Source organism: Gopherus evgoodei, chromosome 4 (assembly GCF_007399415.2).
Source record: "Gopherus evgoodei ecotype Sinaloan lineage chromosome 4, rGopEvg1_v1.p, whole genome shotgun sequence".
NCBI lineage: Eukaryota > Metazoa > Chordata > Testudines > Testudinidae > Gopherus > Gopherus evgoodei.
The window spans coordinates 75,791,092-75,804,984 of NC_044325.1; the positions used below are offsets into that span (position 1 = coordinate 75,791,092).

General features: G+C 41.8%; 1 protein-coding gene across 3 annotated transcripts in view; it reads right to left on the reverse strand.

Moving 5' to 3' along the window:
- Positions 1–13,240, reverse strand: part of C4H11orf49 (chromosome 4 C11orf49 homolog) — a 155,329-nt gene extending 142,089 nt beyond the window's left edge. For 2 of the 3 annotated variants that reach the window (XR_004000039.1, XM_030559899.1), the window contains exon 1: positions 13,084–13,216. Coding sequence is in view for 2 of the 3 variants with exons in the window: in XM_030559899.1 (XP_030415759.1) it covers positions 13,084–13,129 (46 nt within the window). In the remaining variant the exon portion in view is untranslated. Of the gene's footprint in view, positions 1–13,083 lie in introns of all 3 variants that reach the window. The other variant, XM_030559900.1, reaches the window with a different exon arrangement.
- Positions 13,241–13,893: the final 653 nt, after the last annotated feature.

Here is a 13,893-nt window from a genome sequence, read left to right on the forward strand (position 1 = left end):
GGTTTGAGAGAATTCTGTGTCCATGTCCTCATCACTCGTCGCCGCTCTGCCGTAGCCGCCTCCTCCTCGCCTGGCTTTGCAGGTCCTGGTTCAGCATAGACTGCACGAGAATGCGCAAGGTGTTTACAATGTCCACAATTGCAGTCTTGATCTGAGCAGGGTCCTGCTTGCTGTGCTATGGCGTTTGCACAGTTCACCCAAGAAAAAAGGCGCAAAATAGTTGTCTGCTGCTTTCACGGAGAGAGGGGTGAGGCTGTACCCAGAACCACCCACGACAATGTTTTTTGGCCCCATCAGGGCACTGGAATCTCAACCCAGAATTCTAAGGGGGCGGGGGAGACTGCGGGAACTATGGGATAGCTACAGGATAGCTACTCACAGTGCAACGCTCCGGAAATCGATACTAGCCTCGGTACATTGACGCACACCGCCGAATTAATGTGCTTTGTGTGGCGTGTGCACTCAACTTTATACAATCTGTTTTACAAACTGGTTTATGTAAAATCGGAATAATCCTGTAGTGTAGATGTACCCTGACTGCTAAAGGCAAGCACACTTCTGTGAGTTGTTTTCAGGTAAAACCGGCAGCTTTGAGGCAAGCAATTCAGACCCTGGGTCTTTGCTGGAGCTAGACAGGAGTGTCTGGCTCAGGCAGGCAGGGGGCTGGAGTCCTGAGCTGGCAGGGAAAACAGGAGGCAGAGATAGTCTTGGCACATCAGTTGGCAGCTACCAGGGGGGTTTCTGTGATCCAACCCGTCACATTGGGTATTTCTGGTTAGCAACAAGAATAATACACTATGCCTATACACATTTAAGCAAATATACAGCTTAATTTATTCAGATTCTTTATTTTTATATTTTGTGTTATGTTAGAAAATGGTGACTGGTGCATTTCTTATTTTCTAGATGATTATTAGTTTTTTACTTGTGATTTATGTTAAACTCTATTTGGATGGAAATTCAAATAGAATGAAAGTGTACAAAACCAGCATTTTAATGTTTTTTTTATTAAATAAAACCACCTTAAAATGCTGAATACAGAAGAAAAAGTTTATCACACATTTTGCATTTAAAATTAACTGATTTATTTATTTATAGCAGTAGTTCTTAACCTGGGGTGCGCACACTCACTGGCAGTGTAAGATGCCCTTTCTAGGGTGTGCGAGGACATCCCAGATTTTTTTTTAGAAGGTAAATAATCGAAAACACAATTAAGGAACAGGCACGTAAGTACAACTACTTTGTTTCATCACTCATATTTATTAACATTATACATTTTTTAACCATTATTGTGTTAAATTTTAACTGCAAAATAAAAATAAATATATAATTCTCTCTTTCATTCTATAGTTATGATATATCTAGGTTGAAAGAATTGACCTACTTCAACGATTTTTTACAACGGATGCAAGAACATTTTGAGAACCAAAGGGGTGGCAGGCTGCAGCAAAGGTTAGAACCACTGATTTACAGTATAGTATAGTTAGTGAATTGAGCTGATTATTTCTGGTCACCATGTCTTTCAAGATTTTAGAACTAGTAGATCTCAGCCTTTCATGCCTGTTTTCTTCATAAACTAGAAGGAGAAAGCAAAGAATACAATACAAACTTCTGCTTTTTCAACTCACAATTGGTTTCTTCACTTTTAACGAACTAGTCACCTGAAGAAATGAAATTTTTTTCCTTCTCCACCTGCATAATAGGCTACTTCTGTCAAAAACTTGTTTAGCACTTCTACAAACTATCCAGTAACTTCCACCATTTCAATGGTTTGACATTCTTTAAAATTGGGCAAACGTGCTCCTTATAGTTTTGTATTTAATTTAATTGTTTATAGTAAGTTTAGACCTGAACATAGTTTATTTTCAAATGTAATTTTAAATAGGTCTATTTAAAAAATAATGTTTGTAATTGACATAAAAACATCCAATCTTAAATACAAAAAGCTGGGACTTTTTTGTGTTTGATTTTTAACTATCCATTTTATCCACTGAGTTTGTCTCTGTAGTTTTTCAACATCAGTAGATCATTCCAAGATATTCTTTTAATCACTTTTAAACATCGCTCTGCAGAGCAGCCTAAACAAAACAGGACATGCCTTAAACCAAAAGCATAACCACTGTCCACACCGCTCGCACCACTCGAGCCCAGCAATGATTTTTTTTGACAGAGTAATTTCTTTATTAATAGTAACTATCATTTACTGTTAAGGAACAAAGTTCCCCTACCATGTGGCACAATGTGTCAGTACAAGGGGTCATAGCACAGATAACGTTACAATGCCCGGCATGTGCTGGGCTGCTCAGGGAGAGTACTGAAAGGCTACACAATCCAACAGTGAAATATTTTTAACACTTACGATTTCAAAACCACTTGGGACAAACAGTCTAAATTAAGAATCAAAACATTTCTTGGTCTTGAGAAACTACTGAGAACAAACACTCTTACAATAAGACAGCATAATGATTACAGTACAGCAATTATACTCTATTCCAAACCTGCACCCAGATTGGCCTCTTCGTCTTCTTAGTTTAGTGTCTAATGCTCTCCAACAGGTATCACACCTCTGATGTGACAATAGCACAGCAGCTGGCAGGGATGAGACTCCTCAAGTGCACTGCTATGTCAAAGTATGATCAGTATTAGTCCATTCCCTTAGGAAGCAGCACATTGTGAAGACCATGCACTTAAATACCTGCCAGAAGAATAAACTGGAGGGGAGGCTTACTAGTACAATGGATTAATGCATCCACTGTTGAGCCCTAGAGATCCGAGATCACTTGTACATCACACAAGTTTTAACATCTCAAACTAGACCCTGAAAAATATCTGTCTACATGGCAAAGCCAGTGCGTGATTTGACAAACTGACAGTTTTCCACAAAAGAGCAAGGACTGCGAGGGGTCAGAGGTGGATACAGGCAGCAGGTACAGTTTGGCATGCATTGGAAAAGTAGTGGTTTAAACTTGCAGAAAGCCTGCCTGCATTATTAATTGACATTGGCGACTCCATGCTATCCAGCCCCTCACTTTTACAATCACAGATAATACTCACTCTGATTTGTACTGCTGATTAATGTAGAGTACTGAACTGCCTCATTAATGATGCTCATTCATACAATCAGACAAAATTACCATCCAGCTTTCTACATTAACTAGCTTGGGGTGGTTTATTTTTAAAAGAGACACAGTCATCATAAAATTTAGCCAATTACATTTTCTTATTTTAAAAAAATTCCTTCCACATTGCTGTGTGGAAATCCAGTACAAAAAGGGAAAGTCACTGATCACGCAAAGGAAACAGAACAACGGACTCTAAACGAAGTGCAGTAAAAGGTATAAACAAATGGGTTGAAAAACAGAAATATTTTCCTTTTAACCTCTTTCATTTATAGTAACCTTAAATTTTGGAAGTAGCAATGGAAAGTAAATAATTTTCATACAAACGTGAATTTTAAGGTGACCGTGGTCCTTTAACAGGAAATTCCCTCTCAAGCATTGGTCCCTAGAGAGAGGTAACGCCAAATTCACTGAATTAAAAGTTGGGATGGTATTTTTCTTTTTACAATGTTGCACAGTGACAGGATTTGAAAAGCAGAGGCAGAACTAAGATGATGAGAGCCTTAGAAATAAAGTAAGCTAAATAGTTATGTAACAAAGCAGAGTAATTCCAGAGTCAGGTTCTTTTGGCTTGGCCTGCACCAGAATTCTAGCAGTGGTGCAGGAAGCAAAAAAGCCAGACATCAGACTTGTAACAGCATAACTAGAACATGGGAAGAACACCAAATTGGGCTTACCTTCTCAGAGGAAGATTTCTTGTTTTACTTTAACAAGAAGACAGAAAGATTCCTCTTATTGTCATTCACGTATTTAACACACACAAGCATGATAGTCACATTGATGTTCACATGCTCTAAGTTGAGGAACATCTATTTGGCTGTTATTTCTGCTTCCTGTGTGGCGTTTGCTACCACACTGTTATAGAGAACTGTGTTCTAATAACAAATTTCAAGTGTGCCTGTCTCCTATCTATTCAGATTCAAATTGTAATGCAAGAGCTCCATTACTCTCCAGACTCCCATATTTCTGTACACAAAGAGGATGAGTAAGAAGATAGGGCAGGCATAGGGAAAGAACTGCCCACTGAAATGCAAACATCTCTTTCTCATTCTGAAAACAAGGAACTATTTCCATCCACTTACCCTGACCTTATGGTAGCAGCTATATTTAAGGTTCTCTTCAAACCTTTCCAGCTGGGATGGTGGTTCCAGTAATACAACCACAGCTCTGAGATGAAAGATGGCTTTGTGATTAAAGCATTGGACTGGGACTCAAGAGATCCAGATTCAATTCCTAACTTCATCACAGACTTCCTATGTAACGTTGGGCAAGTCACGTACTCTGCATTTCAGCTCCCTATCTATAAAATGGGGATAATATTTCCTTTCTTTTCTATATAGAATGTGAGCTCTTCCAGGCAGGAACCATCTTTTATTATGCGTTTATACCATGAATAGTATAATTGGTCCCAATCTCGTTTGAGGTGTCTAGTTGATTCTGTAACACAAATATAATTAACTAAATATTTCCGTTAAAGAAAATAATTATGTCTACATCCCCCAACCAAATACTTCAAAGACTGTGTAGAAGGAATGTGGGGCCCTGGCTGTCAGAAAACACTCCACATAACTGCAGTTTCCCCCTGAAAAAAGTGTTTCAGTACTGCAAGAGTCTGGCAGCTCTCTGGATGCCAAGAGTAGAAAGATTCTCGCTCCTCATCACTTCTTGGTTCTCTTTTCTCACTGCTGCTTTGTCATTAGAGGTCTGTGTGTCTAGCACTAAACTGGGCCATGTTTTACAAGGTGCAGATTCTCCCTGGCACAGGGTTCATGTTCTCATATGCCTGCAGTTGGCTAAGGGTGAAGGGAAAGAGCTTTGGGGGTGGGAAAATGGATATATATCACAAAGTGCTATAATCCATTAAATCTCTTTTATAATAGAAGAGTGCCTTCCACTACAGTTTGAAGCTGCCATGGACAATATTCTAAATGTCTAATCATCTTCCTCAGACTTTGAGATATGCTTTATCAGCTATAAACAAAGAATATTAAACAACGATCAGTCACAGAACCGTAAAAGTCAGGGTTGGAAGGGACTTATTCAGACTATAGTTACCTCCCCTCTGTGGTTTCCCAGAGTGTCAGCCCTACAGAATGTCACAGAATGTTAACTACACCCAAAGGACCTCATCCACAACTTCAAATTGCTTCTCACTGACTGCAGAATCCAGTTTTTAAAATGTCCTACTTGTTATAAGATTCATCACAGACTCACATGCACTTAAACGAAAGCCTCATCTTCCTAGTTTAAACCCATCCGCATTAATTGAGCTCTGGACTCCTCTGCTCCTCTACACAATATCACCATCACTGAAGCAAGAGCCTTAACATCTGCAGCTCCTGGAACTGTCTAAATACTCCTTGCTGTTTTTACTGAATACTCTTTATTTCAAATCACTTTTCTTTCTTTCAAATGCCTAATTTCTGTTTGTTACTTGCTATTTAACTCTGAGCAGCGATACTTCTCTTTAGAATCAGGGACGCACAGAGAGGGGGGCAAGTAGGGCAATTTGCCCCGGGTCCTGCAGGGTCCCCCAGAAAATATAGTATTCTATAGTATTGCAACTTTTTTTTAATGGAAGGGGCCCCTGAAATTGCTTTGCCCCAGGCCCCCTGAATCCTCTGAGCGGCCCTGTTTAGAATATACATTTAAACTGTACTGCTCTTTGCACGGGATGGACATCACAGAATAATCTTCAATATGAAAAAACATTAAGACACCAAAAAGACATAGCATATAATGCTGCACTGGACACTCATTTGACCTGTCAGACATTTGTTTGCAGTGGGGGCTTAAAGGCAGCTTGCCTATCCCAGATGAGAAAAAAGCAGAGAGCAGGTTGATCTCAGATTCTCGTCAAAGAACACCTGATAGGACTTCCTGGAGCAACATAGACTACTGAATGAGATTAGAGAAACCTAATCTTGTTTGTTTTTAAATCACAACTACCTGTAATCTCACAACCAGATAATGGTATTAACAAAACCCTGAAACACACAATAGGGATGGAGAAAGGTTATCTCCTCTAAAGAATCAGGCTTTTACACAGCTAGGTCAATGTAAAAAAAAAGAAAAAGGCTCAAAGGTGCTTTCCATAGCGTTATTTACTTATACTAGGCAAACAAAACTCATCAATAGCTTCTGTGAAAAGCATATTTGGTAATTTCAGAATAATTGTGGGGGGTTTTTAAGTAATCATTCATTTTCAAGTGCCTCTTAAAGGGATAAGTATTGATTCTTACATAGTGTTACCATACGTCCGGATTATCCTGGACATGTCCAGATTTGGGGGTTTTAAATAGCCATCTGGGAGGACTGTAAAAATCTAAAAAGGTCTGGGATTTCCCTCCCAATGCAGAGTGCAGCACGGCTGACAGAGCGGCTGGACCGGATTCAGCCGCTTGGGGCCTCCAGCAGGCAGAGCCCCTCCCCTGCTTCTCCCTCCCCTGCAGCTTCAGTGCGCCGCACTGGCAGAGCTCGGGGGGAGGGGGCTGTGCACTCCACGGGGGAGCGGGCAGCATGTCTGACTCTGTATGGAGCCAGACACGCTGGTCTGAGCGGCACAGTAAGATGGCTGGGGGGGTTGGAGAAGGGGCAGAGGATCCCAGGGGGCAGTCAGAGGACAGGGAGCGGGGGGGTTGGAGGTCCCTGGGGGGGCTCTCAGGGGCGGGGGTGTGGATTGGAGTTGGGGCAGTCAGGGGACAGGTAGGGGGTAGGGCCCTGGGGGGCAGTTAGGGTGGGGGTCTCAGGAGGGGGAAGTCACTGAAAAGGAAAAGGGAGACTTATATAGGGGGTGCGGTCCCAGGGGGCAGTTAGGGGAAAAAGTCCCGGAGGAAAAGATAAGGGGACAAGGAGCACAGGGGTTGGATAGGTTGGGGATTCTGTGGTGGGCAGTCGGGTCAGGAAGTGGTAGAGAGTGGATAGGGGGCAGGGCTATCCTGGCCCCATGGAGAGTCTTCTTTTTTGAAAGTTCAAATATGGTAAACCCTATTCTTACACCTTCCCTCCTACCTCCCCATTTTTAATGTAAAAACTAGTTATTTAGTGTCTTGAAACTATTATTAATTTTCTTGACTATACTTGTCCAACAATCACTAGCTCATTAAAAAAATTAAAGCCTGCTAACTCTTTAAAAAATCCATTATTCAAGTTTCATCTTAGAACACCTCTTTGGAGTAGAATTATAAATCCCCTCCAGAAGGGCTTAGATTGAAAATGTTGAAATGAGACAAAAGCAAACTGACCAACCAGCAAACTGGCTTCAGGGCACAATGAGCTTCCACGTGAGCAGGAATCAGTGTTCAGCCACTTCCTCCTAGACCTGAGGAGGCTCCAAATGCTGCAGAGATAACATGTGAATACCCTAAAGAGAGGAAGCACCACACATCACTCTAGTGCAGGGGTAATCAATAGGCAGGCCACAAGGCAAATCCAGACTGCCAGACACTTTTGAACAGACCCTGAAATATTTTTCTTTACTTTTTATTTTCTTCTCTGGAATCTGGACCTTGACCAAGAAATTTGGACCTTAACAAAAATAACTGACTACCCCTGTGCTAGTGAATCCCTCCAGATGATGGACACAGGTTGTAGGAGCTACATCCATATCTTTTTGGCTGAAGAGAGGGTTCTCCTTCAGCATTAAATCTTTGAAAGAAAGGAGAGCTATATCAGAAGATCCCCCCCTCCAAAAAAACAAAAACAAAAAAAAAACCCAAAACTACCAAACAATTTATGGCACACAATTGAGGTATGGTAAGGTATGCTACCTGAGAAACACATCTATCTATGCTTAAGTGCACAGCCAATAGGACTGAAATAACTAAGTACTGAAAGCTATATTGAACCCAAGTCCTGGGCCAGCCATATTTGGTCCTCGAGTGCCAATAACATATAGTTAAACCAAGGAATTAAAGACTTGTTTTTGAGTGGGGGGCACACTACCTTGTAAATTAGGTTAACAGAGCTAAATACAAATGCTAATATATTTGGACAAATTCAGTAAGATAAGGCCTGGGTCAACTATAAATATTTTACCCTGACATCAAACCCATGCAAAATAATGGAAAAGCTGATATTGGATTCAACTGATAAAGAATTAAAGGTTAGAAATATAATTAATGCAAGTCAAAATGATGTTATGCAAAACAGATCTTTTCAAACAAGACTTATTATTTGAGGAGATTACAAATTTGGTTGATAAAAGTAACTGCGCAGAAATATTATTTAGACTTTTGTAGGGCATTTGACTTAGTAACATACTTTTCTGATTAAATAATTACAACTACACAATGTAAATAGAGCACATATTAAATGGGTTAAGAACTGGATAGCAAATAGATCTCAAAAGAATGGGGAATCATCATTGAATGGAAGTGCTTCTAATCAGATTCTGCAAGGATTGGTACTAGGCCCAGTGCTACTCAACATTTTCATCAACAATCTGGAAGTAAATTTAAAATCACCGCTGATAAAATTTGCAGATGACATAAAGACTGGCTGGCAGAGTGACAAATAATGAAGAAGACAGAAAACTGGGCCCATTCAAACAAAATGCGTTTTAATGCAGTCAAAGGCAAAGATAGACATCTAGGAATAAGATATGCAAGTCATATCTACAGAATGGGTGGCTATATCTGGAAAGCATTATGTGAATAGGATTTAGGGGTCATAGTGAACAAGAAACTCAACGTGTGCTCTGTGCAATGCTATGGTATAAAGGGCTAAAGAGATAATTGGTTGTATAAACAGGAGAGTGCCGAGTAGGGAGTGATTTTACCCCTTTATATGGCACCTGTGAGACCATAACTAGAATACCGTTTACAGTTCTGGTGTCAACATCTTAAAAAAGATGTTCAAAAATTGGAGATGGTGCAGAAGAGCCACAAAAATTATCTGAGGGATACAAAAGATGCCTTACGTGAGAGACTTAAAGAGGTCAGTCAGAAAGAAGACTGAGAGGTGACTTGATTACAGTGTATGAACGCCTTCAAAGAAAGAAAATATCCAATACTAAAGAACTAATTTAGTGGAGAAAAACACAACAAGAACCAGTGACTGAACCTTGAAGCTAGACAAAAATTAACTTAGAAGTTAGGCATATATTTTTAATCACGGAAACAAACTACCAATGGAAGTGGTAGATTCTCCAACTCTTGAGGTCTTCTAATCAAGATCGGATGCCTTCTGGAAGATATGCTTTAGCCAAACACAAATTACCGGGCCCATTACATTTCACCCAGTTGGGTCTGTAACAGCATGTGATATAAAAGAGGTCAGGTTAGAGGACCTAATGGTCCCTTTTGTCTTTAAACTCTATTAACCTATAATTTATAGATATTAAAAATCCAGAAAAGGGAGTTAGCTGGCAAAATCTGGAGAAGACAAAATTATTTAGGTTCATCAACTGCAAAGAGGACCATGAGGAACTTCAAAAGGACATAACCAAGCAAAGTGAAGGGCTAATACAACAGCAGAAGAAATTAAATGTTGATAAATACCAAGTAATATACATCAGAGAGAAAAACTAGAGCTACTCGTTCACCTTACAGGTTTCTAAATTAACTATAATTACTCAGGGAAAAGACCTGTGCATTGCTGTAGACAAAAATTTCTGCTCAGTGCATAGTTGTGGTCAAAAAACACACAAAACGTTAGGGTACAAAAGGAATGGCTTAGTGTTTACTATGGAAAATATATTTTTATATAAAATCAACGGAGCAGCCTCATTGGAAATACTGTTTTCGGTATTGGTCAGCCTAGCTCAAAAACACTACTGCCATTTTAGAGGGAGTTCAGAGACTAACAACAAGAACGATTAGGGACATGGAAAACATTTCATATGAAAAAAAAGATTGAAAAGACTGGAGCTATTCACTTTGGAGAGAAAACAAATAAGAAAGGACAAGGTAAAGCATACAAAACTAATGAATAGTGTTTAGAACATACATCAGGAACTTCTATTCATCCTCTTGCATAATACAAAAAGCAAAGGGACGGTCAAACTAAAAGGTGGTACATTCAAAGTCTAATTATATGTTGTGTGAAAAAGTATTTCCTTTATCAGTTTTGAAACTCAGCCACAAAAAATTGTTGAGGCCAAGAAATTTGCAGGATTCAATGAAGGACTAGATAATTATATGGGTAACAAGAACATGGAGTTATGAAAAAAAATACTAAAAAAAAAGGTTTGGAAGGGCTATAAAACGTCATATTTCAGGGGTTAAGTCCATCTCTTACTATTAGGGGTTAAAAAGAGATTCATCCAGGGGAGAGGGATGTAGATTATCCCACACCTGCCTACACAGAGTTTCTTGTATCTTCCTCAAAAGCATCTGGTACCGTCCACTGTTGCAAACATGATACTGTACTAGATGGACCAAGATTCTCCAATCCAATAAGGCAATTTTTATGCTCTTACCTAGCCTTGGGTATTCACAAGACAGTATGATATGATTTCAAGTCCTAAAAATTACCATCCTACTTTCCTCTCAGTTCAGTTTCAATACAATTTTAGCAGTTGCTACCTTGGGAACTGCTAGGGATCAAATCCAATCCATACTTTGTGAATGTTTGGCACACTGGTGGTTAGAAGTGGGGCATAGTTTGTTTTTTTTAAATGCAAGATGGTGATGTTAAGGACCACTACCTTGTGACTTGCCAGGGCTGAGAATATGATGATGGGTCCAGTGGTCAAAACAAAATCACTCTGATTTTTGCCCTTTTGTATAAACGAAGCCTCTGTACTCTGGACAAACAAGCACACTAGCTACTAATACACAAGTTACCCTGACTTCAGAACAGCTCTAACCATCTGAGGGCAGCAAGCCAAGGAGTTTTGAATGTAAAAGTCATAAGGGGTTCAAACATTAGGCAACATTTTCCAACCTCCTTTTGTCCTTCTCATCCCAGCTTCTCTCTAATCATTAAGTGAAGTTATATATTGACTTTATTTTTACCAAAGTTACTTCCATTCAACACACTGGTGCCAGAACCCTTTGCGCTTTAGTCCAATGAAACATTAAGCAGTACCACAGACCATACTAGGCTCAGTCTAGAGAGGACCAACACCCACACCTGGGGAAAGAGAAAAAGCAGTTCCTTAGAGCATTGCTGCGGGAGATTTGTAATCTCTTGTTATATTTGACAAAGGGAGAATCACAGAACAATGTTACTGAGTTTCATTTCAGTGGTGGATGAAAGTTTCTTTCAAGCCATGTCTGCCAACTCTTGCAGCTCCCACTTCAATGTGGAGACACCTGAATCAATAATGAGCAAAGGAAGGGAATCTGTATGCAGAGTAGATAAAGAAATACAGTAGGCTGTGTGGATTTTATGTTCCACCTTGTCATAGTATGAAAGCAGTAAAAAACATTTGTTATTTACCCTAGAAAATAAATAACTGAATTTAGAGAAGGGTAGACCACACTTTCCTTAACTGTGGCTTGCAGCAGCATCCTGCCAGTAACCCAAGGGCTACACCCAAGGGCTATGAAATGTACATACTTTTAAAAACAAACAAAATATGACCAGAACCACAACATGATGTTTCTTGACTCTTCCCTGACATATCAACAGAAACTGGCTGTTTTTCTTTCCCAGCAATAAAACCTCCTGTTACTCAATCTTGTCACCCAAAAAGTGAATATAGTACATGGATAAAAAAAAATTTGATCCTTGAGCACCACTGGTTTCAAAGAACACTCAAGAAATGGAGACAGAGCGCCCATCTAGTTATCTAGAGTCCACTTCCATTAAAAAAAAACACACAAAAAACTATATGCTTCAAATACCCGCCCACTCCCACACCAGTGGAGCTCTCTTCCCAGGATGGAGGCAGCAGTCACAAGGGAGCAAGTTAGGGACTCTAGCCTTGGAGAACAAGATGGACCTTTAGAAAAATACCAGTTACACCTCCACTCAGCTTGCGAACACCACAGTCTCCTTTAACTGGTCATTTCTTACATATTAAAACAAAAAAAATAGGACACTAGTATGAAAAAAACAAAAATCATGGTTAACTGGAGAGAAAGTTGTGACTATCAAACAAACTTTGGGGGATTACTCATGATAGTAGCATCATTTATACATATCAAAAACACAAACATAACATAAGAACAGCCATACTGGGTTAGACCAAAGGTCCATCTAATCCAGTATCCTATCTTCCGACAGTGGCCAATCCCAAGTGCCCCAGAGGGAATGACCAGAACAGGTAATCATCATGTGATCCATCCCTGTTACCTATTCTCAGCTTCTAGAAAAAAAGAATCATCACCTGCCCAACCCTGCTAATAGCCATCGATGAACCTATCCTCCATGAATTTCACTAGTTCTTTTTGGAATCCTGTTATAGTCTTGGCCTTCACAACAGCCTCTGGCAAGGAGTGCCACAGGTTGACTGCATGTTGTTTGAAGCAATACTTCCTTTTGTTTGTTTGTTTTAAACCTGCTGCCTGCTAATTTCATTTGGTGACCCCTAAGTCTTGTGTTATGAGAAGGTGTAAATAACACTTCCTTATTCACTTTCCAGGCTAGAAAGACTGGAAATTAGGTTACTTTCCCAAACACAGAGTGACTGACAGCTGAGGTCGCCTGAACTCGGCCCCTCCAACTAGGAAGCCACAAAACAAAACCCCAGAACAAAGACTCCCTTGGCAGCCCACTGCCCACTCCTGACACCCAGCACCCCCGTGCCAGGCCCCCGGGAACCAAGCGCTGAAGACAAGGCTGAGCAAGGCCTGGCTAGAGACCATCGCAGGGGCAAAGGCAGCCCTGCCTAGAGGCACCGACAGTGAGGTTCCCGTGGGGCCTGTGCCCGGGAGGCCAATTCCCCGCCAGCTCCCCTGACACATGGGGCAGAGGCTGTAGGAGCAGCCGCACTCACTGCCCCTGGCACAGGCTCCGCAGCGGGCTCAGAGCCCCGCCCTCAAACTGCCCAGCCTCTCTCCTCCGCTGCCCTTACCCAAGTACTCGGGCCCCGGCAGGGACAGGCGCTCGGGGCTCAGCATCTCCCCAGCGCGCGTTGCTCCTTCCCGGCCTCCGTCCGTCTCCAGGACGCCAGCCGCCGTCGCGGGGTGGGGGAAGGGTCATGATTTGAAACTCCGTCTGGAAACAGACCCGCACAACTCAGGTTCCGGGGGGAGGGAAACGCATCAGTGTCACACCCGGCAATCGCCCCCTCCGGGGACCTCTCCTTGTCCCGCCCCGCGCCCTCTGCCAATCCCAGCAGCCGCACTAGGGAGGGGCACGCAGCACATAGGGCGGGCCGCGTTGATTGACAGGCACGGGATGTGCCCCGCTGAAAGCTCCGAGTGGGGAGTCGCGCGCGCGTGCCCAGTGAGGGAGGCGCAGTAAGGCGGGGACAGTCGTGACCGATTGTATAGTGCTCTGGCCACCCCCGGGGCAGCGGCAGCAGCCAGGGCCCGAGCTGGGCGATGAGGGGCGGGAGGAGGCTGTGATTGAAGAGAATGGCACTGCATGCGGGAGCGGGGAGGCGAATAACAGGGCATGGTGGGGGGGGGGGTCCGTGTCATCATGCCCGGTGTAGAGAGAGCAGAGCAGGAACTCTTAGTCACGCTTTCATCATACAAGGACAAGGAGACGGGCTCTGAGGTTGAAAGGTAGCACATTTGAAACTAACAGCACTTTTGTATACACCAGTTAGCTTGTGGAACTCACTGCCACAGGAGAGCCTTGAGGCCAGGAGCTCAGCCTAGTTTGAAACAGGATCCGATATTTTGGATAATGAGAACATACAGAGTTGCATTAGTAT